Source organism: Scyliorhinus torazame, chromosome 17 (assembly GCF_047496885.1).
Source record: "Scyliorhinus torazame isolate Kashiwa2021f chromosome 17, sScyTor2.1, whole genome shotgun sequence".
Taxonomy (NCBI): Eukaryota; Metazoa; Chordata; class Chondrichthyes; order Carcharhiniformes; family Scyliorhinidae; genus Scyliorhinus; species Scyliorhinus torazame.
The window spans coordinates 31,047,458-31,073,081 of NC_092723.1; the positions used below are offsets into that span (position 1 = coordinate 31,047,458).

At 46.1% G+C, this 25,624-nt stretch overlaps 1 protein-coding gene across 3 annotated transcripts in view; it reads right to left on the reverse strand.

Moving 5' to 3' along the window:
- LOC140393814 (plexin-A2-like) overlaps nt 1–25,624 on the reverse strand; it is a 582,987-nt gene that overhangs the window by 207,637 nt on the left and 349,726 nt on the right. For all 3 annotated transcript variants that reach the window (XM_072480284.1, XM_072480285.1, XM_072480282.1), the window contains 4 exons: nt 19,630–19,753; nt 17,899–18,052; nt 8,056–8,152; nt 3,168–3,282 (listed from right to left, as the gene is read on the reverse strand). In XM_072480284.1, the coding sequence (XP_072336385.1) occupies nt 3,168–3,282; nt 8,056–8,152; nt 17,899–18,052; nt 19,630–19,753 (490 nt within the window). The remainder of the gene's footprint in view (nt 1–3,167; nt 3,283–8,055; nt 8,153–17,898; nt 18,053–19,629; nt 19,754–25,624) is intronic.

The following is a 25,624-nucleotide window of genomic DNA, read 5'->3' on the forward strand; positions in this document are numbered from 1 at the left end:
CATCGAGGTGGTATTGTCAGCGGGATTTACATTGCAACATCTCGCGAGGTCTCGTTGGCCTTGCCGGTGAGTTCCCCACTGCTATCTAACGACAGTTAGGGCATGATCTTCCCAAAATGGGAACAAGGTTCCCAAGCCAGCACGTTTAGCCGCGTGTCTCCCGGCACTCTCAGTGCCGAGAAACACATGACTATTCAATGCGACCCACTTTGAACAGGGCTTGAAAAGGGAACGTGTGGCCGAGGCCACACATAGCCCTGTTTTTTACAATGGGGAGCTCCGCTCACTGGATCTCCACATTGAACGGAGGGATCGGGATGCCATTTTTAAATGGCATCCTGATCTCAGAGGCCCCAAAAAGATTTCCGACCACCCCCCAGCCCGAAAGCAATATGGGAAGATCCCCGGCCCCCCCACCCCCCGCAACGCGGGCAACCCTGACCTGATCGCAAGCGCACAGAAAATGGCAGTGCCAACCTGTCACATTGGCAGCCTGCAAGCTGGCAATACCACCTGGGCACCTTGAATGTGCCATGCTGGCACCCATGTGACACTGCCAGAATGCCAGGCTGGTATCAGAAGTGCCAGGGCACCACCCTGCCCAAAGAGCATAGAGCTGGGCTTCCGAACCTCTTGGAGACCCCCACAAGTGCCGTTCTGCCTGGTCCCCATTTGTGGGGCCCAGTACCAAATGGCGCTCACCCAGGGTGAAGCGATTGATCCCAAAGCCTTAGGATCCTTGGGAATCTGCACACTGCAGTATGCCTCGCTCTAAAATGCAGATTTGCTGAAAAGTGATCCCGCTCATTGTGGGTGGGATTCCCCTTGCAACATCTCGCGAGATTGTGTTGAATCTTGAGGCATTGCAAGCCGGATGGATCCCGGGAGAGGGGTCGACTGGCTTTCAACGGCCACCTTGCGCCATGGTGAGCCGCCTTTCCAGCACAGCGTGGTCGGAAGATCGCGCCCGTAGTCACTTTTTTAGGCCCTGGGGAGTTTCTCACCGGTTTAGTCCACACAATTTTTCATCATCACTTGGGAGCTAAATGCAGAGATCGGGCCACCATTTTGAAAGGGTGCACCAATCTCGAAGTGAGCTTGTGGGCCCCCTGGCTCCCCGCCCCCCCCAATGGGCAATGGTACCTTTCACACACATGGGCTTTACCCCATATCACCAAGTGAGGACACCCTGCTATGAGGGCCCTGGGGGCCCCCCTTTTCACGCCCCTTACAGACCCCCCTCCAGGACACCCACCCTTTACCCCCTCCAACCTCCCAGAGGTACCTACTTGCCCTGCATATCTCCAACCTTCAAAACCCCCGTTCCATCCTCCTTTTTGAGCATGGCCCCCTTCGGGCCCTGATTCTTGGCAGTGCCACCTGGGCACCCTTGCACTGCTACCCTATCAGTCCTCCTGCCTGCTTGGCAGTACCGCATGGGCATCTCGGCAGTGCCAGGTTGGCAGTGTCAAGGTTCCCACATTCCAGGGGGAGGTCCAGGGGGCCACCCTGCACTATACCTGGCCTCACAGAGGCTTCCATGGACCAGGGGCCCCCCGGGTGCCATTCTTTTTGTAATAATAATCTTTTCGTGTCACAAGTAGGCTTACATTACCACTGCAATGAAGTTGCTGTGAAAATCCCCTAGTTGTCACACATACCGGCACCTGTTTGGGTACATAGAGGGAGAATTCAGAATGTCCAATTCACCAAAAAAGCACATCTTTCGGGATTTGTGGGAGGAAACCAGAGTACCCAGAAAAACCCACAAGGCACGGGCCTACTAGCATTTCCTTGCCTCGGTTTTGTGTAATTGGAGAAATGGAGTAGAAACAACGCATCATCTGTTCAGTTAACATCTGCAGCTGGGGAGGCTATGAAAGGAAGCCCAGAGGTCCAGCGAGCAAAGAATCTGCCAAGGGTCACAGGTGAAGGGGAGTTTGGCCACCAATGACCCCCTGGGGCCAAATTGCAAGTACTATGAGTCTACACAGTCCTTCCAAAAGCATCTCAATTCTTACATAATTCGCAAGTTGTTTTTTACATTGCAAGAATAGAAATAGTGATCGAATCTGCATTGATATCAAGATCTCTTTAAGGTTTGACAAACAAATATTTGTGTGCCGATTCAATATTCCATATGGAATTTTCTGAAAGAAAATTCATAAGGGGTGAAGAAAGGCTAGTGACAATCGCATTGTTTTTGACAAAGCAGAATCCAATTTTAGCACAAATCTCCATAAATTAACATATTTCAAATATTTCTGACAAAGCCAACTAAACCTGTAATGGTTAACATTGGTATACATGCCAGCACTCTTACTTTGCATTCAATACTTCTATGCCCATATTTACAACTCCCACATGCTCATTAATGCTTTTTCCACTTTCTAAACAGCCCGAGATGATCAAGGGCTTAACGAGCCAATCTGCAAACACAGAAGATTCTCCTGAACAGAACAATTCCCAAAGCCCTAGATTATCATGGAAACTATAGCACACAAGACGAGCAACAGAGGGAAAAAAGTACAGTGACTGAAGATACGACAAAGTGTTCCTGCTTTCACTGCATTGTTTTCTTCAATTGTTTTCAAAAGCCGCTCCTCCTCTTTCAAAGTTCCCACAGTATTTGCCTAGAGCCGATTGAAGAGGCAGACTGGTGACCTTCTGAGACCTTTATCATCCCTGTTGTGTATCATACTACAACCAAGTTCACGGCAGTTGACTCACAATCAGAATATTACTTTCTTCCTGCGGAGGCTTTATCTAACCACTGGTTTGATGCCTTGGCGAAAGCATTCTTTCTATTTGTAGAGGATCACTGGCTCAGATCAAAACATGCCAAGATGCAGCCTGACAAATCATCAACAGATCTGCTATCTTTAAAATTGGGAGTTTCTATCTGGCCCAGTATTAGTCCCAGAATCAGTCAGATTCACTGACGCACACCCACACACCGACCGACACCTTTAGTTTAATGTGCAGACTCAAGCTTCAGGGTTTCCAACATAAAATACTGAGAGAGAAGTTGCCCAACACTTAGCACAACCGTATGCATTCTTGAAAATATTTTTGAACGAGTAGCCATATTCAACCATCTTTTAAAAGTTTAATTAATCAGCAGACAGTAAAAGCGTTCCGAACAATATGGGGTGAGAGCTCATTACCTCGGAAGCGTTAACCCGTCCCTCCTGGAAAGAGCAAATACTTGGATCGTGAGTGCAAAGGTTTCGATATTTACACCAATAACAACGGAACGCACTTGTCACGCAGGACAGACATCTGAGACAAAAAGATAAAAATTAAATAAACCCCATGTGGAGCAGTAGGAGATACAGATTCAAATGAAGCAAAAATCATCACAGTCATATCAAATTCTCTGGAAAGATAAAACACAGCAGTAGCATTTATTATAACCCAAAGCTCGCAAAACAAATCAGGGTGAGATTTCCTCTTTGTGCTATTAACAAATTGTACATCCATTTATTAAGAACTGGTTTACAATTTCATTACATATTGATAACAGTATTACTCAGAAAGGCGCAGGTATGGGTTTTACCCCCACAACCCAAAGATGTGCAGGTGGATTGGCCATGCTAAACTGCCCCTCAATTGGGAAAAAAATAAATAATTGGGTACTCTAAATTTTAAAAAAAAGGTGCAGGAATTGTACATATGACTAATGTATACATCTCTCATTGTCTGGACACAGTGGGCACGATCAAACGGAAAGGTTTTTAAGTGTCATTTGTCACGGGCTTTGCTGGAAGTTTCCCTCTGGCTCTGCCGGTGAGTTCCCCATGTTATCTAATGGCACTTAGTCACTTTTTGGGGCCCTAGAGAGTTTCTCACTGGTTTAACCCATGCTTCAAATTTTTCTCATCACTGGAGAGCTGAACTCAGAGATCAGACTGCCATTTTGAAAGGGTGCCACAATCTCTAAGTGAGCTTGTGGGTCGCCCACACCACCACCACCCCCCCTCCTCCCCCCCACACATGGGCATTAGCTCACACCCCTCCAAGTGAGGATACCCCACTATGGGGACCCCCGAGGGCCCCCCTCTTCACAGCCCCCACACCCCCTCATAGGCCTCCCCTTCCAGGACCCCCACCCATCACAACCTCCCAAAGACCCCTACTTACCTGCCCTTTAACTCCCCATCCTTCACATTTCCCCTCCACCCGCCTTTCAAGGGCATGGTCCACTTGGGCCCTGACCCTAGGCAGTGCCGCCCTGGTACCTGGGCACCGCCACCCAGGGAGTGCTCCTGCTGGCTTTGATGCCACCTGGGCACCTTGACAGGGGCAGGATGGCAATGCCTAGGTGCCAGCCTGGCAGTGCAAAGGTGCTCATGTTGCAGGGGGAAGGCCAGGGGGTCACCGTGCATTATCCCTGGCCACCCAGGGCCACGTTTGTGTGGACCAGTACTGAACAGCGCCCAGCTGAGACCTTTCTGGAGAGGCTGGTAGATCCCAGGAGGCTGATAAATCACAGGTAAGTACATTTACGTTGGTGTTTAAAACCGACTTAAGCGCACCTGGCCTGGCCCTGCCCATTGTGGGCGGGATTCTGGTCGCACCGCCTCACGGGACTTGGGTAGATCCCATGAGGTTGTAGAGGCTGCTGGGAAGCCCGCAGATTGCTTCACCTGGCATCTACCGGTCAGGAGATTAAATTAAACGTGATCTTAGTTATAGCTAGAATTGTTTATAAACCTAATTTGGCACTGAGACTATTACAATGCCAGCATTACATTGCTGCACTGTTCAAATCTCAATGCAGATAAATGTCACCAGATCCTAGCAGAGCACACACCAGGGGCGAAATTCTCCCCCAACGGCGCGATGTCCGCCAACTGGCGCCAAAAATGGCACCAATCAGACGGGCATCGCGCCGGCCCAAAGGTGCGGAATGCTCCGCATCTTTGGGGGCCGAGCCCCAACATTGAGGGGCTAGGCCGACGCCGGAGGGATTTCCGCCCCGCCAGCTGGCGGAAATGGCGTTTGTTGCCCTGCCAGCTGGCGGAAATGGCGTTTGGTGCCACGCCAGCTGGCGCAGAAATGCGGCGCATGCGCGGGAGTGTCAGCGGCCGCCGACAGTTTCCCGCGCATGCGCAGTGGGGAGAGTCTCTTCCGCCTCCGCCATGGTGGAGACCGTGGCGGAGGCGGAAGGGAAAGAGTGCCCCCACGACACAGGCCCGCCCGCGGATCGGTGGGCCCTGATCGCGGGCCAGGCCACCGTGGGGGCACCCCCCGGGGTCAGATCGCCCCGCGCCCCCCCCCCCCCAGGACCCCGGAGCCCGCCCACGCCGCCTGGTCCCGCCGGTAAATACCAGCTTTGATTTACGCCGGCGGGACAGGCCATTTCTGGGTGGGACTTCGGCCCATCCGGGCCGGAGAATTGAGCGGGGGGTCCCGCCAACCGGCGCGGCCCGATTCCCGCCCCCGCCCAATCTCCGGTACCGGAGACTTCGGCGGGGGCGGGATTCACGGCAGCCACCGGCCATTCTCCGACCCGGCGGGGGGGTCGGAGAATAACGCCCCTGAACACTCATCTGATTTCTGGCAAGGTTGGAAAGAAGCAACTGCAGCACGCACTTACATAAAACATATACTCTGTAGAATATCTATCCTATGCACAGCACAATGCCTGCTTAAAAACTGCATTAAAAAGCAACTTCCAATGTTCCTTGCACCCACTTGGAAGCACACAGTCAGGGACAATGTAACAAGAAATCAAAAGTAAAACCGTTCCATGTGGGGGTGGAACACGCAATCGGGCTTTTTATAAACGTTGAATATATCAGTCACTCTAATCAAAATCATCAGCCACTTGGAAACAGGGATGCCTCCAAGAATGACTGGGAGATCAATGTAGTTCTTTACTGATGATAATCCTTGGAATAATTACACAAAACACTTCATCTGTGATATTTAGCCAAATTTGAACTCTGGAATGTGCTATTTTTGAAGTACCGTCTCTTAAAACTCCTAAATGCTGGCAGAATCTACACATGTGAGGGAAGCTGCAGATGACTGGACTATCACACAAAGTCAGGGGCTTCAGCTGGTGATTTAATTAAAAGTATTAAAGAAAGTAAGGAACATATATTATTAAATACAGAACTGTAAGTCTGAGGTACAACTCATGGACTGATAAGTGACCTGTCACACTGCCTATCCTTTTCCTATTGCACTGACATTTAAGAGGTAATTGGTTTCCGCGCAAAGAGATCTAAATAAACAGTGTAAAATTAAATATGATGTTCTGGGGTACACAAAAGGGCATTTTATATGATAAGCACAAAAGACCATATGGCCTTGTGTACATCTGCTGAACATTCTTGGTGGAAGTATCGGAGAATGGCACGAGTCATTTTTTTTTTTTTTTTAAGTTCGGCGACGCACAAGAGGTAATTCTCTAACTTCACAAAACATTGCATTAATATCAGCAAGTCAGCAAATACACTGACACGATCATCGGAATTTGACAATACATAACATTCGCGTCTAAAATCATCACCTGTAGAGGGAGCTGTTGTTAGTCTCCTCCGCCTGCCACTGTCAAAGTTATTTAAACAGCTGACTACAACAAACTGAATTTAGATGATGACCGATTAGTAAATCACCTTGCGGGTGTTGTCACTGAGAATTCGCTCACACGTATCCATACATTTTTGGAGAAAATAGTTGGAAATCATGTAGCTGCAAATGTTTGGAATACAACAGTGCAAACACCAGCATCTTGCTGCATCATACAGGTAGCCATCAGAATGAACAATGATAGAAGCTTTGCAGAAGGTGCAGAAATCTAATACAAGCCAGAGCGTCAATCTAATGGATAGAATGATGACCGAAGGGCAGTTTGCGATGCAGACAGACGCCAGTTTTCTTCAGCTCTGGGATTTGGATCCAAATCCAGGCTGGACCGACGAGATGCAGGTCTCCTGGGCTCGGCCGGCTGCACAGGCCCAATGAAAATAAATTTGGACAGTTTCAGCCCAGCTCCTTGGCAGGCATGGCTCCACATTACAAAACCCTACCTGACATCAAGTTCCATAGGAAACAGGGGCCACCCAAACCTTCGAGCTGGTTCCTCCAATATATATTGAATTGATTCAATAAAAACATGGATGATCATTTCCTTGACCGTCTCACACTGCCTCCATATTCCTTAATTCCCTTAGTGCTCAAAATTATATCGATCTTGATTTTGAATATATTCGACAGCTGGGCATTCACATTATTGGCAGTAACTGGACATTGTCACAGGCAAAGTCAGAACAGAGCTGTGCAAAGTCTGCTCTGACAGACATTGTCCAAATGTATTTTAGGCAATAAATCAGAGCTCCTGCTGCTAACATCTTATTCTTAATACTGCTTATAATAGTACTACTAATCTAGAGCTCAAAGTGGTGGTGGCGCTGGGGAGGGGGTGAAGGGATATTTAAATTTATTCTGGAATTTCCTGTTTCGCATTGGGACGGCACATCAGACGAGAACTGAGGTTTTTAAACACGGAGCGGTCAGCTGGATGCACGCCACCAAAATTGTGGTTCATTTGTGAAATTGTGTTTACGGAGAGATTTCCATGCATTCTTGCTTGTAAAGCTGGGAGTCAGTTTGCAATATATGCCACGGCAGAGATTCATTGACCAGGAACTACTATAAATGTGTAACAGGCTCATTCCTCGGCACTGGTTTGCAATCAATAAGTAACAGGTTTGGATGGTGCATTTCTGGCTCAAAAGATATTTGCAAATTGCTGTTTACAAATGGAATTAGTTTAGTTTATTGCCATTTTCCAATATCACAAACAACTAGAAACATGATGATAATGTCGAGAATAGAACTATTGATTTGAACACACGGTTTACAAATCACTGAAGATCATAACATTACCACCTTGTGCATCAGGCAGATAAATGAGACTTTTTTGAATAGTTACTTAAAGTGATTTGCAGAGACTGAGCTGACTTCAGCTGATAGTTTAAAATGACAAGAATTTAGACATTTATAAAGCATGTTTTAAACAGTGATGGAAATTGAACTTACAGCTGATGAACGCTGCAGTTGAAGAACTTAAATTCCGTGCTTGCAAACCTCTTTCCTGTCTCTTTGGATTTCAGTTGGAGGATCACCCCAATCCAATCTAAAGAGAAGGACATTTAGTCAACACTTGTTCAAGAAGACATTACAATTTGCCGATTTGTTTGGTCAGTTTATTTTTTATATTAAATGAACACATAGAAATGATAATAATAATAATAATCTTTATTGTCACAAGTAGGCTTACATTAACACTGCAATGAAGTTACTGTGAAAAGCCCCTAGTTGCCACATTCCAGCGCCTGTTTGGGTACACGGAGGGAGAATTCAGAATGTCCAATTCACCTAATGTCCTTCTCTTTCGGGACTTGTGGGAGGGAACCGGAGCACCCGGAACCACGCGGACACGGGGAGAACATGCAGACTCCACACAGACAGTGACCCAAGCCGGGAATCGAACCTGGGATGGTGGCGGCTGTGAAACAACAGTGCTAAACACGGTGTTGCCCGATAGAGCCTTCTAGAGGCACTGGAAAGTCCCCATTCGCTGAAATTACAAGAGCTTAAATCTCACTGGCCTGTTCTAGAAAACGCAGTTCAAACCTCCACTGGCTGGGGGTTGCTGGACACCAGCGGTCAGAGTGTCCCTGAAGGTCACAACAGTGAACCCAGCTACTGCACTAGTTGCTGGAAAGTAGGGCTCTGTGAAACCATCAGGCCAGGTAGAAGTTTCTAGGCAAGTGGAGAAATTGGTTGGGGATTCGCCGAGGTAATGTCAAAGGTCTTAGGGGTGAAGGTGGTCCCGAGCCCGGAAGCAGCGATCTTTGGAGTGCCAGAAGACTCGGGAGTCCAGGGGTTCAGAGAAGACAAGGTTTGGGCCTTTGCCCCCCTGGTAGCCCGGAGACTGATCTTATTGGAATGGTGGTGATGTAGATGGCAGGTGTTCGCCAGCAAACTTGCAAAGCGTTGGGACATTTAACCAGAGCGATGAGGTGAGTGAACAAGTGGGTGGGTGAGTGGCAGGATGAGGGAAGTGGGTTAATGTGGAGGTGAGAAAGGTGGGTAGGGTGGTAGCTGGGAGGTGCGGCAGCTAGATGAGTTTTTTGGGGTGACGGGTTGGGGGGAGGAGGGGGAGGCTTTGTCAGGTTGGGGGCTAGTAAAGAACAGAGGATGATGAAAAAGCACAGCTGTTCTGGTAGCATCTATTCGGAGAGAAACAGAGTTAACACTTTGATTCCTTTGACTCTAGGACTGTAAACGTTATCTATACTTTCTGCCCTAATGGATGCTGCCAGACCGACTTGAGGTTTTTTTCAGCATCTTGTGTTCTTGTTTCAGATTCCAGCATCCGCAGCATTTTATTTACCTTAGGGGCTAGTCATGTTGGGTTGGGGGCGTCGTGGTGGAGGCTAGTCAGATTATAGCAGGTGGTCATGGGGAGTGAAGTGGCCAGGGAGGGTTATTGGGGGTGTTCAAGGGGAGAGGGGGGGGGGGGGGGAGCAGAAGATCTGGGCCTTTCAATATAGTTTCTCTCCCCATGGATGCTGCCTAGCCTGAGTATTTCCACAGCTTTGTGTGTTCATTTCAGATTTCCAGCATCTGCTAGATTTTGCTTTTGTACGAATAAGCATATGCAGGTGGAGGGTGGAGGGGAGGAGGGGGGGGGGGGGCAGGGGAGGTGCTGGACTGTGACTGTGGATTGAATTACAACTTTTAGCAGACAGTTCAATAATTATGGTTTAAGTCATGACTGAAAGATTTTGCCACATTTCGCGCACACGTATCCACCTGGAAATGCTATACCAGTCATACACTATGTTTACACTATTCAAACATCTTTTTTTATTAAGTGTTCAAACAAATTTTTCTCGAAATAATGTCTCACTGTATCACTCTGCTTAGTTCACGTTATCACAAAATTTGATCCTCTAGCTTACTGAAACATAAACATTTACACCCATCATGAAAGGCAAGGCAGGTTGGGTACTTTCCTCTTGAAAAGAAAAGGGTGACCAAATAGAGGTCTTTATAATGTTATGAAAGCTTTTGATGGAGCAGACAGAATGAGTGCATTTCGTTGATAAGAGAAAAACTAGAGGTCATCAATGCAAGGTGATCATCAGAAAATCCAAATAGGACAGTCAGAAGTGACTTATTTATCCAGAGAGTGGTGAGAAAGTAGAATGCTGGAGGGAAATGCTGTAAATGCATTTAAGGGAGAGCTAGATAAGCAAACGAGTGAAGCCAGGAATAGAGGGTTATAGGGCGTGATCCTCCGGCCATGCTGCTGTTGAATGCTGGGAGACACAGCTCCCAGGATCTACCTGGCTCGCAACCCTCGGGACACGTTGCAAAGTGAATCCCGCCCACAATGGATGTGATCACTTTTAGGCAAATCTGCATATTAGAGCGAGGCAGTAAGCCTTATTCTAATGTGCAGATTCCCAAGGTACCTGAGGCTTTGGGGATTCAATCCCTTCACCTCGGGTACTCGGGCAAGTGCCATTTGGTACTGGCCCCCACAAACAGGGACCAGGCGGAACGGCACTTGTGGGGGTCTGCAAGGAGATCTGACGCCCTCAGCTGTATGCCCTTTGAGCAGTGTGATGCCCTGGCAGTGCTGGTGCCATGCAGTGCAGCCTTCCACCCCAGCAGTGCCACCTGGGTGCCAGTCTGGCACTGCCAAGGTGCTCAGGTAGCACCAGCAGGGGGACTGCTAAGGTGCTCGGCTGGTACTGCAAAGGTGCCAAGCTAGCATTTTTTGCACAGGCGTGACTGGGCCCAGGTTGCCCGCCGTGGGTGTTTGGGGGGGGGGGGGGGGGGGGGGATGTTGGGGACCCTCCCATGTTGTGTTCAGGCAATGGGAGAGGTCGGGGATAGTTTTTGGGGCCTCGGGGATTGGGACGCCATCGATCTCTCGCTACAACGGGGAGTTCCGATGAGTTGGAGCTCCCCATTGTAAAAAACAAGGTTATGTGCGGCCTCAGTCACGTGTTCCCCATTTAGGCCACTTATTCAAAGTGTGTCGCGTTGAATAGCCATGTGTTTCTTGACAAGCGCTTGCTTTGTTCTCTTTTGGGAAGATCGCAACCATAGTAACATGAGGAAGGACAGTAGGGGTTTTGAATGAAGAATATACATCTTATTGAACGCTTTGAGCAACGTGACCAGTTTGTGCTGCATAATCCTCGTAATTTGTTGGAAAGCTGTTTGAACACAGGCTTTCAAGAAAAAAAAAATCCAAAAAACCTGAAAGTCCCCTTTTGCTGTGCAAACGGATGTTTTACAAACTACACAATTCTCTGCCTTTTCTGTTACTTGATGCCCTCAAGAGTGAGTTTGTTGGAAGCCGATGATCGAAAACCCCAACTCCACAAAGTGTCAACCTTCCGCCCTCAGTACTCCCTCACCAAACACCCCCTCCATCCCTCTGGAGACGCTCCCAAAATACGCTCCCTGCCACTTAGCTAGGTACTGGTGAGCGGCCAATAGGACCTCCCACATGCTGTGTCTGCTGGAACTGGCTCTAGAGTGGGCTGATGGTGTTTAAATCAAGCCCAGGAGTTAGAATTACTACGGGCCTGAGGCCTTCGAATACTTTTCACATTTGTCCCACTGCCCTCCCTTCTTCAGACCCTAAAATTGGCTCAGATTTAAAATAAACCCGTTTGATTTACTTGAAATTAAAACTTTGCCCAATTTTCTTTTCAGGAAGTAAGCTGGGCTCTGAGCTTCTGACTTAACATTTGTTTTTGTCCAAAACCATTAATTGTTTTCAGCTGTTGAAGCTTCACTACTTCCAGATTGTTGGGGAAAAGAGAAATAGCGAGAGGGTGAAAGTATCACGTGACAAAACTTCATGGGAAGTATTAAGCTGTCTATATATTCAATGGTTGACCTAGGAAAAAACGTAATTCTTTTCGGAAAAAGAAATACACATTTATTTTAACATTTGATTATCCCTATGTGTACGATGTATAACTTACTCAAGGGAGAGCAATTAACTATCCAGTCCATTCTACTTGAGAGAATCCTTTATAATGATAACTCCTTGTAAATCATCAGATTGTCTTCACTTGCAGAACAAGCGTGGATTCCCCGGTATGTTTTGTGCATTTTCTAAGACTTAGGTTTTCAAAGGGTGAGAGGTTTAGCCACAACATGAAATACTGATTGTTAACCCATGGAAGACGACCAAGAGCGTGATTCTCTGGCTGCATTGCGCTCAAGCGAGAGTACAATGTGGACGGAGAATCTAGGGAGAGCCCTCTCACGGGCTTCCCAGCAGCCTCCATGCCTCGTGGGATTCACCCAACTCCCGCGAGGCGTCGGAGTCAGAGCTCCGTCAAAAAGGGACGTGACCAAATGGTACTCCTGAAGACCTACTCACCCAGGATACACCGGTCTCCGTCGATTCTCTAGCCTCCCAAGGGAGGCTGTGGCCAGGTGCTGATCAGTGCTGGTCCACACAAACGTGGACCAGGTAGAATGGCACCCGATGGGTTTCCCGGGCCATCGGAAACCCCCTGGGTGATCAGGGTAAGTGCAGGGTAGCCCCTTGGCCCTCCCCCCTGGAAAGTGGGCACCTTAGCAAAGGCACCCTGGGTGGCACTGTCAAGCAGGCTGGAGAATTGCCTGGGTGCCAGTGCAAGGGTGCGTAGGTGCCATGGTGGCACTGCCAAGGATCAGGGCCCAAGGGATCATGCCCATGAAAGGAGGGTGGGGGGGGGGGGGGGTGATGGGTGGAGTTCCTGGAAGGGAGGGGGTGCTGTAAAAAGGGGGCTCAACAACTGAGAAATTTTCACAGTAACTTCACAGCAGTGTCAGTGTAAGTCTTCGTGTGACATTAATAAAGATCATTATTATTATAAATCTTTTGGGAGAATCGTGCCCAGAGTTACAGCATGGCAGAAATCAATAAACGGGGATGTAATACCATGATGATCAAAAACTATCTAATTGGTTACAAATATTTTTAGACTTTCCCATGTAAGTTTGTTCCCTTTCTAATTATCCACCAGCGTGTTCCTGATCTTAACCACACTGCGTTGGGGATGCACCAAGTGTATAAGTGTACACTTTCAGCAGTTCTCAATAATACAACAGCATTGGGGTTGGTAAATCTGGAGCATGTCTGATTAATTAGAAGCTACAATAATTTGACTTGCATTTGTTTCAACGTGATTACATTAAACACTCCAATGCCTCTTTCCCTTTGGTAATAGTTTAGAAATGTTATTTTGTCAACTGAAAAAATAAATTGTTGTGCCAATTTCCCATTTGTGGCACTGATCATTTGGACTGCAACTGTTGATGCTAAAAGATTGTGCTCAAGAAGAGCGGGGTGATCGAGGGGGGAGAGATGGAGGGACTCAAGAAAAGGGAAGACTGAAAGATAGGAAAGTGAGAAGAAACAGAAAAGATTGCAAGTCTTACTGATTATTGTTTATTGTTGATGGGTGTAAATGCGGGAGGAAATGATGAAAAAGGAGAACAAAAATATTTTTTTAAAAATGAAGCGAGTGGGAGAGAATGGGAACGGAAGCGAGCTGAAGAAAAAAAAAGACACACTCTTGGAAAATGACATTGCAAAAAAGAAATGAAAACAAGCTTATGTGGAGAGATCACAAAAACAAAACTGCTGGGAACTGCTGTGATATTAACTGGTGGGAACATTGGTTATTTGTTTAGCAAGCACGCCCAATGCAGAGGTCAAGAATCGGTTTTCACAGTTTCGCAAACTACAGGGATTTCGATTCTTCAGATTTCAGTGTTATCTTGTTTGCTTTACAATTGAATACTTGCAGGGTTGTGTGGTTTTGGTATTTGTACAAAATACGAATGTTCATCACAATGACAACAGTAAATTTTGCTTTTGGCAATATTCAAATCCTCTTGTATGTCAGCTGATGTTTCTGATGGGGGCGGGAAAACATTTTCTGAAAATAAAATGCATTGTCTGCAATCGGTCTGGTCTCTGTAGCATTGTTTCACGAAACAACTGTGAGCCATTCAATTTTCAACTCTTTCAACGACACTTCTGGCTAAGTTGTTAACGCTCTCACCGGATTTTAAACATGCAATCTAGGGCTGGTACCTCAATGTAATACTCTGGAGTGCTGTATTATTCGAGGTGCTTTAATTCACATGTGATAAACGCAGATGCCTACTCTGTTGGACATCAAAGATCCCATGGTAATGTTCAAAAGCAGGGCGTTGTCCTTGGGCAGCTAAGCAATATGAACATACTATCAGGGGCTGGAGTCGGCCACTCGAGCCTGCTCCACCATTCAATAAGATCACGGCTGATCTGACTGCAACCTCAACCCCACATTCCTGCCTACCCCAGATAACCTTTCACCTCCTTGCTCATCAAACATCTATCCAGCTCGGCCTTAGAAATATTCAAAGAATCTTCTTCCAACGCCTTTTGAGGGAGAGAATGCCAAAGACTCACGACCCTCGGAGAAAAATATTTTCCTCACCTCGGTCTTAAAATGAGTGTCCGACCCCTAGTTCTGGATTCTCCCACAAGAGTAAACATCCTCTCCACATCCACCCTGTCAAGACCCCTCAGCACCTTAAAAAGTTTCAATCAATTCACCTCTTACTCTTCTAACCTCCAGTGCATAAAAGCCTAAAATGTCCACCCTTTCTTCATAAACCGCCCCCCCCCCCCCCAACCAATCCCCACCCCCCAATCAGCAATTCCCTTCTCTGAACTCATTCCAAAACATTTACATCCTATGTTAAATAAGGAGGCCAACACTGAACAGAGCACTTAAGGGCAACATCGTGGCTCCGTGATTAGTACTGCTAGGGGCCCAATTCGATTCTGACCTTGGGTGACTATGTGGAGTTTGCACGTTCTCCGTGTCTGCGTGGGTTTCCTTCGGGTGCTCCGGTTTCCTCCCACAGTCCAAAGATATGCAGGTTAGGTGGATTGGCCATGATCAATATGCAGGGTTATAGGGATAGGGCGGATTGATGCTGGCTTGATGGGCCGAAAGGCCTCCTTCTGTTGTCATGCGCGAGTGCCTTTAAGAACTGGATGTTTAAGTAATATACCTTTAAGAAAACAGTAATGTCATAGAGTGGATGGAGCTCAGCTCAGTTCAGCCATTTTGCAGTTTTGGTTTTGCAGTTTGAAAAGTGCCTGGCTGGTTTTGCTGAGAGCAGTTTAAAAGTAGAAAGCCAGTTCTGACAGCAGCTTGAGAAGTTCTGGTTTGCTGTGATCTACTTGAAGGGAGAAAGCCAGGTTTGAGAAAGCAGCGTGGGTATGTCTATGGGTTTCCAGAGAACTGCATGAAGAAAGCAAGGTGCTGGAGCTGAAGTCACCCAAGCTAATATACCTCTGCCATAAAACAGAAATTATATATATCCTTTAACCTGATGTGATACTGTTTAAAGGTGTTAAGTCTCTTGGAAGTTTGAAGGAACATTTTAAGGAGTTATTTACTGTTGTAATATTTTCCGAGTTATCTTTGAAGTAAGGGGTGTTAAGAGATCAAATGTTTATTTAAGATCTTAAGTTGAGTTCATGGAATAAACAGTGTTTTGTGTTTAAAAACCCACGTGTCCATAATTGTAATCCCACACCTAGGGATAACGCCGCGTGCTCGGAAAAGCAACAAATCCATTAAAGGGAGAGGTTGGTTGAACTCCATGATACATTTTGGGGTTCTGGAAACGTCTCACCCGTAACACTGTACTGGAGGCATTCTATGGGAGGCAGTGGTACTATCATTTGACTAGTAATCCAGAGACTCAGGGAACGATCTGGAGATCCGTGTTCAAATCCCACAACGGCAGACAGTGAAATTTGAATTCAATAAAAATCTGCAATTAAAAGTTTAGTGTTGACCAGAAAACCATATTTACTTCTCATGCACTTCCAAAATGTAAAGTAGATTTCTGTTCCATTTGGTCATTTTATCTTTCCCCAGTCTCCCTTTGTTCACATTTAAATATTAATTTACTTATTGTCAGATCTTCCACGGTGCCCCCTCCCAAACCCCCCCCCCCTCCGCTCAATTAAATTACCTGTTCAGAATTTGCCTCTGACTGGGTGAATACGGGTTCTAAATGTTCGCTGTCAGCTTGGATCTGTTGGCAAAGCTCCCATCTGAGCCCCAAAAGGTTGTGGATTGACCGCCCGATTACTGAGCCAGCAATGAAGCTGACACTTTAGTGTAATGCTGAGGCAGCACCACATTGCTGGAGGTGACATATTAATCAACAACCAAACAGGACCTGGTGAAAGGCAACAGAGAAAGAAAGTTTAAAGAGCCTGGGATTGTGTACTCTGGAGAAGGGTCGGGGAAGATTCTTAAGGGAATTGGCAAGTTCAACCCTGTTACACTCAAGATTGTTTTGAAGGATAGAATGATTGAGCACAGGTTCAAGCTCAGAAGAGGAAAGGTGCGAAGGTAGTTTAGCTTTAACTGCTTTATACACAGGATAATGATGTGAACAGACTTCTCAGGAAGACCAGGGAAAGGAATGATTTGAGCATAATTGTTGAGACAGCCAGAGGTTAACCGACAGACTTTTCCAGTCCTGTGTGTTCCTTCGTCTTACCAAGGCCCCAGTTACCTGGTGAACACAAAAGTTCTAATGAACGACTCAAAAGATCTCCTGGTGGCCTGGTCAACATGCCTTCCTACACTTACACCGACAAACTGCTCATTTATCACATTTCCTGTCTGTGAGGCTTTGCCACATACAACTTGGTTTCATAGAAACAGAAATCATTTTAAAAGTGATTTATTAGCCGCAAAGTGCATTGGGATGTCCCAGGGATGTGATCCAACATGAGAAATGCCAACAAGGTGAATGAATGCCATCTGAGGGACACCTGGTCCTAAGGCCACCACCTGCCCTGAGCTATGCAATCTGCTCCAGCACCACAAGCCCTCCCACAATATTTGTACTCCTCTAATTCTGACCTCTTGTGCATTTCCTATTATTATTGCTCCACCAATGGCAATGTGCTTTCGGTTGCCTAGTCCTCAAGCTCTGGAATACCCTCCCTACACCTCTCTGCCTCTTCACCTCTCCTTCCTCCAAGACACATTAAAACCTACATCTTTGACCAAACTTTCCGAATATCTTCTTCCTACTTTGTCTTGCGTGGAGCACCTTGCCACATTTCATTATGTTAAGGGCGCTGATATACACATACACATTGTCGCTGTTATGGCTCTCAATTATATACCTTACAAGAAATACACCTATGATGTTCGGGTTCATTATATTCACTAATTTGATTGAGAAAATTAAGTGTGGTCACACAAAGACAGAATTTTTAAATTTTTAAAAATAATAAATCAGGGGAAGCGGGCATCGTTGGCTGGGCAGGTATTTATTTCCCATCCCTAATTGCCCTTGAACTGGGTGGTTTGCTCGGCCATTTCAGAGGGCATTTAAGAGTCAACCACATTGCTGTGGGTTTGGAGTCCCATGTTGGCCAGAAAAGGATGGCAGATTTCCTTCCTTAAAGGACATTAGTGAACCAGATGAGATTTCATGACAATCAACAATGGTTTCATTGTCATCATCAGACTTTTAATTCTAAGGTTTTATTGAATTCAAATTTTACCATCTGCCATGGTGGGAATCGAACCTGGGTCCCCTCGGGCATCATGCAAGGTTTCTGGATTACTAGTCCAGTGATAATACCACTACCTGCACTGCCTCCTCATTTGATTGAAAGTAACCTGCAAATTATTTTTGTTACTCAAGAGCAATAAATTAAAACTAGAAAATATGGAAAACTACATCCTCAGTTTCAAAAAGACTGGACTTGATCTAATGATGAAAAATTCTGCTCGGATTGAGTTTTGTTACCTTGATCTGCAAGAATAGGAGGCACATCTTTAGCAGCTGGTGAAATGCACATAATCTTGTCACCAATCGCCTGGCCATTCACCTCTGTCAATTCTCCAAAAGCACAGACGACACCAGCAGAAAGGTCTGGAACATCGCTAACTTTCAGAATAAGCTGCAGAAAATGAGCAGAATTCAGCAACCTCAAAATGAGAGATGACAGGATTGGAGGGAGGAAAACTTATTTCTGATGGTATTTCCAGTGCCAGGAAACTAAAGCACTCACATGTTTAATATTAAATAGGCTTAAATGCAGACTTCTGTTGCCCCAAACACTGTGCAGATCCTGCGACACGACAAAGAAGAATGATTTTACTGCCAATGTTCACTTTTGGGTTTCAAACAAAATTGTAATAGCAGCAAGGACATGATGGGCTGAATGGTTGTCTCCTGTGTTGTAACTGTTGTACGATTCTCCTGCCTACACTGTCCCATTGTTCAGTGTTGCTCAAGTGGGCACCAGAGGTGGGATTCTGTGATCCTGAGGCTAAGTGTTGACGCCGTTGGAAACGTCGCCACGTTTCTCGACGGCGTCAACTCGGCCTCAGGATCAGCAATTTTGGCTCCTACAGGGGGCCAGCACGCCACTGGAGCGATCCACGCCGCCCCAGCTGCTGATCCTGGCGTTAACTGGGCGCCGCGGTACGCGCATGCGCAGTGGCACTGGCGCCAACGCACACATGCGCAGTGGCTCCCTTTTCCGCTCCGGCCCCGACGCAACATGGCACAGGGCTACAGGGGTTGGCGCGGAAGAAAGGGGATCCCCAGCAGAGAGGCCGGCCTGCCGATCGGTGGGCCCCGATCGCGGGCCAGGCCACATCGGAGGACCCCCCTCCCTCTCTCTCTCCCTCCCACAGGCCGCCCCCGGATCCTTACATGTAATCTTTGAAAGAACCAATGTCAACATTAATGGCCATATTGCCTCTTTCTGCACTCTATGATATAGTGTTCTGAACGTTTACACACACTGAACTACTAACTATAGGAATAAAGAAGTCCCAAAATCAATTTTTCAACTGTTCTGGAGAGATTTATCCCTATGATTAACAGGCCAAAACTCGGTAGTCCAATACAAGCAACAAACCTGTTGACACATTTGCAAGAAATTTCACTGCACATTATTTTACTGAACCTACTTAACATAATCCTTCATTAAAATCACAACACAATCTCACATCAATGCTTTAATCCATTCTTTACTAAAATTGCACAACACAATTTCGCTCCATTAATGGCTTGCAAGGAGATTAAAAGTAGGAATTTGATCCATCCCGTCTTGGAAGCCAGCATGCGAGCTACCAATCTTTGAACTCTCAAATTAATTTATATATTACTTTCCATTAGTAACCAATTTAGTAAAGGAATCTCACGATCAGTGTCTTTGAAAAAACAATCAGCTAAAAGGAATTGTGATTAGTTTCTTCCTTCTAATGGTTTTTTGAATGCATAAATTGGGTACAAGTTGAGAGGGATTACAACAAAATTAAAAGATAAAATGGAATTAGAGTGAAACAATAGCAGGGTTTAAGGTAATTAAGATTCTTTGTAATCATTTAATTTCTGGAAGGTGATGGGAAGATTCCCTCATCACCATTAGCAAAAATGTTTCAAATTGCACTGGAACAACATTCTTTTCCTGCCTGCTACTAAATCAGAAATCAGAACAGCACTGGATTAGTGGTAAATACTGACCGGTACACTGTGTTCGGACACAGAGATACTGTTTGGCTGGATATTGAGTTTTACACACTGTTCAATATTAGCAGCAAATCGATACGGTTCTGTAGCTCGTTCACACTTGTCTTTTCTTGAGCACCTAACGAACAGAAAAGATCCAGGTTAATCTGGAGATATGGAACGGTAAAAAAAACCCTCAACATCCCTTGCCTGATCAAAGGATGTTGGTAGAAAGAATCCTCCCAGGTAATGATGCTGCATTACAAACCATATTAGTCAACCAATTCATTTCCGATCTGACCAACCCCAGAATCAAACTGTTTCCCACTTTCAGAGGGATGTCAGTACTCCCACAGCTCTGGGGTCTCATTTATTCTTCATCAAACTTGAGGCCACCTTCAGCCTGGGCCATCATGGCCCACAGTGCTTGCAGTCCCCCTCGGTTTGCAGCATGCCAGTGCACGAGCCAGGAGGTATTCATTTAAATTAAATTACCTGGCTGACACAAGTGCTGACTTGGAATTAATTGCTGAAATATGTAGATTGTTGAGAGATATTTTCAGTTGTCTGTGTTATATTCCTTGCCTTTTCCTCCAAGATAGCCAGATATGTAGCATTGATAAAGAATATGAAAATACAAAGTTTGAATCAAAACAAATGTATTTTACACGACTAACTTTGATTAGGTTCACACACTGTACTGAGTAACAGATACTAAACTAATAATACTGAATCTGTCGTACAGTGATCAATATTCTATCCAACTAATAAACTACTGGGGGCAGCATGGTGATGCAGTGGTTAGCATTGCTGCCTCACAGCACCGAGGTCCCAGGTTCGATCCTGGCCCTGGGTCACTGTCCATGTGGAGTTTGCACATTCTCCCCATGTTTGCGTGGGTTTCACCACCACAACCTAAAGATGTGCAGGGTAGGTGGATTGACCACGCTAAATTGCCCCTTCATTGGAAAAAATTAATTGGGTTCTCTAAATTATTAAAGAATAACTAATAAACTACACTATGACTTGACCTCGTGCTATATCTCTACAATCAATTCTCATTCTGTTCTCCTACGTTTCTCATCATGTTCTCTTCAGCTTCTCCCAGAATTCCTAGAGATGCTGTCTTATATACAATGAATTAGCAATGACATTTAGTGTTTGATTTACACAGTTTCAGATGTTAACCCTTTACTACACTGGCACTATGGGGGCGATTCTCCAAAATAGAGACGAAGTGTTCGTGTCGTCGCGAACTGCGTCGCGTTTCACGACGGCGCGAATTGGGCACGGGGATGACCAATTCTGTCCCCCACAGGGGGCCAGCACAGCGCTGGAGTGGTTGACGCTGCACCAGCCTCCCTTCCCGGCACCAAATGGGCACTGTCAACACGCGCATGCGGAGTTGGGCCGCGCCAACCTGCGCATCCACAGGGGACTTCTTCAGCGCGCCGGCCCCGACGCAACATGGCGTGGGGATTCAGGGGCTGGCCACGCAACAAAGTAGCCCGGGGGGGGGGGGGGGGGGGGGGGAGAGGAAGCCCGCCGATCGGTGAGCCCCGATCGCGGACCAGACCCCATCGGAGCCCCCCCCCCCCCCCGGTGAAGGAGCGCTTTTCCCCACCCCACAGGCCGCCCCCCGACCTTTCGCGCAGAGTTCCCGCCGGCAGATGAACGGCGGCGGCGGGACTCTGTCGTATCCGCGCGGCCACTTGGCCCATCCAGGCCGGAGAATCGGCGGCCCCGCCGATTACAGCAGCCGGCAGCGCGTCAAACGCGCCGGCGCAAATGGCGCCGATTCTCCACACCTCGGAGAATCGCGCGCCGGCGTCGGGGCGCGGTTGCGGCGATTCTCTGGCCCGGCGCGGGGCTCGGAGAATCGCCCCCACATACATATCATTACAGTCTGGTGAGAACTGCTTTGTTTGAGATACTGTACAAGGCAAAAGTGAACTTTTAAAAATAATTCTGCGGCTTTACTCAGCTTCCCTGTAATCACATGCGTCTCCTCGCAATGTTTCTGTATTTAAATTCACCACAATTCTAACTTCACCAGAATAAACAGAATATCAATAAATTTGATGCTGTAACTCCATTACCATGTGATACCTGGCGGTTTACATCTTGCATATAAATGGGGAAACTGGCAAATTTTTCCTCCACATTATTTATACAATGTCTTCTGATTAGAATACGCGGTAACAAATCAAGGTGTTGAATTTATAATTCTCATACTACCCAAGTTTTATTGCGCATTCACTTAACCTGACTGGGAGTGCTGGAAATTTCTGCATTATTTAATATTTTCTAAGCTCCAGATTCTTGACCCAGCTCGGATTTACACAGACAGGAGTTCTCTTGAATAGTGATGAATTGATTTTTAATTCTGAAAGCTGATTTGGTATTCCCACAGTACGCATTTAGTCAGTTCCAGAGTGTGTGCGTTACCTGTTCAACCCTCATGAATATTTATGTGACCTCCAACCCCAACCAAGGGAATAGGGAAGTGCAGCGTGCAATATTTAGTTGATCTTTAACCCGAGTCGACAACAGAGTGAGAAGAGAAACATGGTGAGAAAATAGCAATAGCGCTATAATGAACAAATTAGCCCAAGGTTGGCACACACTTTAGTTGCTCATTCTGCGCAGGCCTCACTTGAAATTAATTCAAGACTCAATCAGCAGAGCATCACATCCACATTTGAGAGTATTTTGTGAATAAATCGCACAGGGAACAAATGCAACTCAAGAGACAAAACTATAATCATTAAAATGACACTGTTTGCTTTCGGAATTCTTGTAACTATAACCATCTGTTCAAACATGATTTTGTCATACCATGATCTATTTACAAGATGAATCTGCCAACAGATACCCACACATAAAATGAGACCAGTGCCATCAGTGGCGGAGTCCATCATACTGACTGAAAAATGCACATCTTTTATAATCTCAGTCTCTACAGCATCTGCTAAAAGTAATTCACTAATGGGAAAGAAATGGTGCCATGCAATTATGGCATACAAATCTGCTTACGTGCCCAAATGCGACTGTCATACAACTTTACCCTTACGTTTCTATGGTAATTATAAAGCACTGGATAGACAGCAGTACTCCTTTGCAAATATTTTCCTGATGCACACCACTAAGTGACTTTTCACCCTATGACACTGCAGCAATGATCAAAGTAGCTTCAGCACTTCCATGAATACCACACTAAGCTCCAACCCGACTTCTGTTTCCCTAATAAACCGGGAAGGGAAAAAGAGAAAGAAAAATATACGGTGGATTTCTGGGATAATTCAGCTCAGCCATGGTCCAGTGCTAGGGTAGGGCATGGAAGGAAATGGAATGGAACAATTTCAAAGCATAACCAGGTGTCACTTCTGAATAGAATTGTGGCAAGAAGGAAGTAGTCAACTTCCAATTCTTAAAACGTATGATCTTTTACATTAAAGATGGAGAAACATACAGACATTCTAAGCTTACAGAGGCAATTAGCTTCAAAAATTCAATTTATGGATATTATCTTGACATTTAATGATCAACGCTAATGAACAAATACCTTAACAATAGTCGTTTGGTGGGACACAATTTGGGTATATTGCTGAGAAAATCAAACGTGCTCTCCAAGATTTGTGACTTGCACTCATCACGATAGCTTGCAAGAAATGTTCTCGGGGGTGTGTTTGCTAGTGCAGCTGGGGAGGGTTTAAACCAATGTGGCAGGGGGATGGGAACCGATGTAGGAAGTCAGTGGGGACGGAAACAAAAGGCAGGAAGGGAGAGTGTGTAAAGCATGACCAGAGAAAGCAGGGCAGAGAGCAAGGAAAGTCTACATTAAACTGCATTTATTTCAATGCAAGGGGCCTGACGGGCAAAGCGGATGAACTCAGGGCATGGATGGGCACATGGGACTGGGATATTATAGCTATGACTGAAACATGGCTAAGGGAGGGGCAGGACTGGCAGCTCAATGTTCCGGGGTACAGATGCTATAGAAAGGATAGAACAGGAGGTAAGAGAGGAGGGGGAGTGGTGTTTTTGATTAGGGAGAACATCACGGCAGTACTTAGAGGGGATATATCCGAGGGTTCGCCCACTGAGTCTATATGCGTGGAACTGAAAAATAAGAAGGGAGAGAACACCTTGATAGGACTGTACTACAGGCCCCCAAATAGTCAGCGGGAAATTGAGGAGCAAATATGTAAGGAGATTACAGATAGCTGCAAGAAAAATAGGGTGGTAATAGTAGGGGACTTTAACTTTCCCAACATTGACTGGGACAGCCATAGCATTAGGGGCTTGGATGGAGGGAAATTTGTTGAGTGTATTCAGGAGGAATTTCTCATTCAGTATGTGGATGGACTGACTAGAGAGGGGGCAAAACTTGACCTCGTCTTGGGAAATAAGGAAAGACAAGTGACAGAAGTGTTAGTGAGGGATCACTTTGGGACAAGTGACCATAACTCCATTAGTTTTAAGATAGCTATGGAGAATGATAGGTCTGGCCCAAGAGTTAAAATTCTTAATTGGGGCAAGGCCAATTTTGATGGTATCAGACAGGAACTTGCAGAGGTAGATTGGGGGAGACTGTTGGCAGGCAAAGGGACGGCTGGTAAATGGGAGGCTTTTAAAAATGTGTTAACTAGAGTTCAGGGTAAGCACATTCCCTTTAGAGTGAAGGGCAAGGCTGGTAGAAGTAGTGAACATTGGATGACTCGAGATATTGAGACTCTGGTCAAAAAGAAGGAGGTATATGACGTACATAAACAACTGGGATCAAGTGGATCCCTTGAAGAGTATAGAGATTGTCGAAATAGAGTTAAGAGGGAAATCAGGAGGGCAAAAAGGGGACATGAAATTGCTTTGGCAAATAATGCAAAGGAGAATCCAAAGAGCTTCTACAGATACATAAAGGGAAAAAGAGTAACTAGGGACAGAGTAGGGCCTCTTAAGGATCAACAAGGACATCTGTGTGCAGAGCCACAAGAGTTGGGTGAGATCCTGAATGAATATTTCTCATCGGTATTCACAGTGGAGAAAGGCATGGATGTTAGGAAACTAAGGGAAATAAATAGTGATGTCTTGAGAAGTGTGCATATTACAGAGGAGGAGGTGCTGCAAGTCTTAAAGCGCATCAAGGTAGATAAATCCCCGGGACCTGACAGGATCTACAAGCATTTAGAGAGGCAAGGACTGATTCGGGGCAGTCAGCATGGCTTTGTGCGTGGAAAATCATGTCTCACAAATTTGATTGAGTTTTTTGAGGGGGTGACCAAGAAGGTAGATTAGGGCAGTGCAGTAGACGTTGTCTACATGGACTTGAGCAAAGCCTTTGACAAGGTACCGCATGGTAGGTTGTTGCAGAAGGTTAAAGCTCACGGGATCCAGGGTGAGGTTGCCAATTGGATTCAAAATTGGCTGGACGACAGAAGACAGAGGGTGGTTGTAGAGGGTTGTTTTTCAAACTGGAGACCTGTGACCAGTGGTGTGCCTCAGGGATCGGTGCTGGGTCCACTGTTATTTGTGATTTATATTAATGATTTGGATGAGAATTTAGGAGGCATGGTTAGTAAGTTTGCAGATGACACCAAGATTGGTGGCACAGTGGATAGTGAAGAAGGTTATCTAGGATTGCAACGGGATCTTGATCAATTAGGCCAGTGGGCCGACGAATGGCAGATGGAGTTTAATTTAGATAAATGTGAGGTGATGCATTTTGGCAGATCGAATCAGGCCAGGACCTACTCAGTTAATGGTATGGCGTTGGGGAGAGTTATAGAACAAAGAGATCTAGGAGTGCAGGTTCATAGCTCCTTGAAGGTGGACAGGGTGGTGAAGAAGGCATTCGGCATGCTTGGTTTCATTGGTCAGAACATTGAATACAGGAGCTGGGACGTTTTGTTGAAGTTGTACAAGACATTGGTACGGCCACACTTGGAATACTGTGTGCAGTTCTGGTCACCCTATTATAGAAAGGATATTATTAAACTAGAAAGAGTGCAGA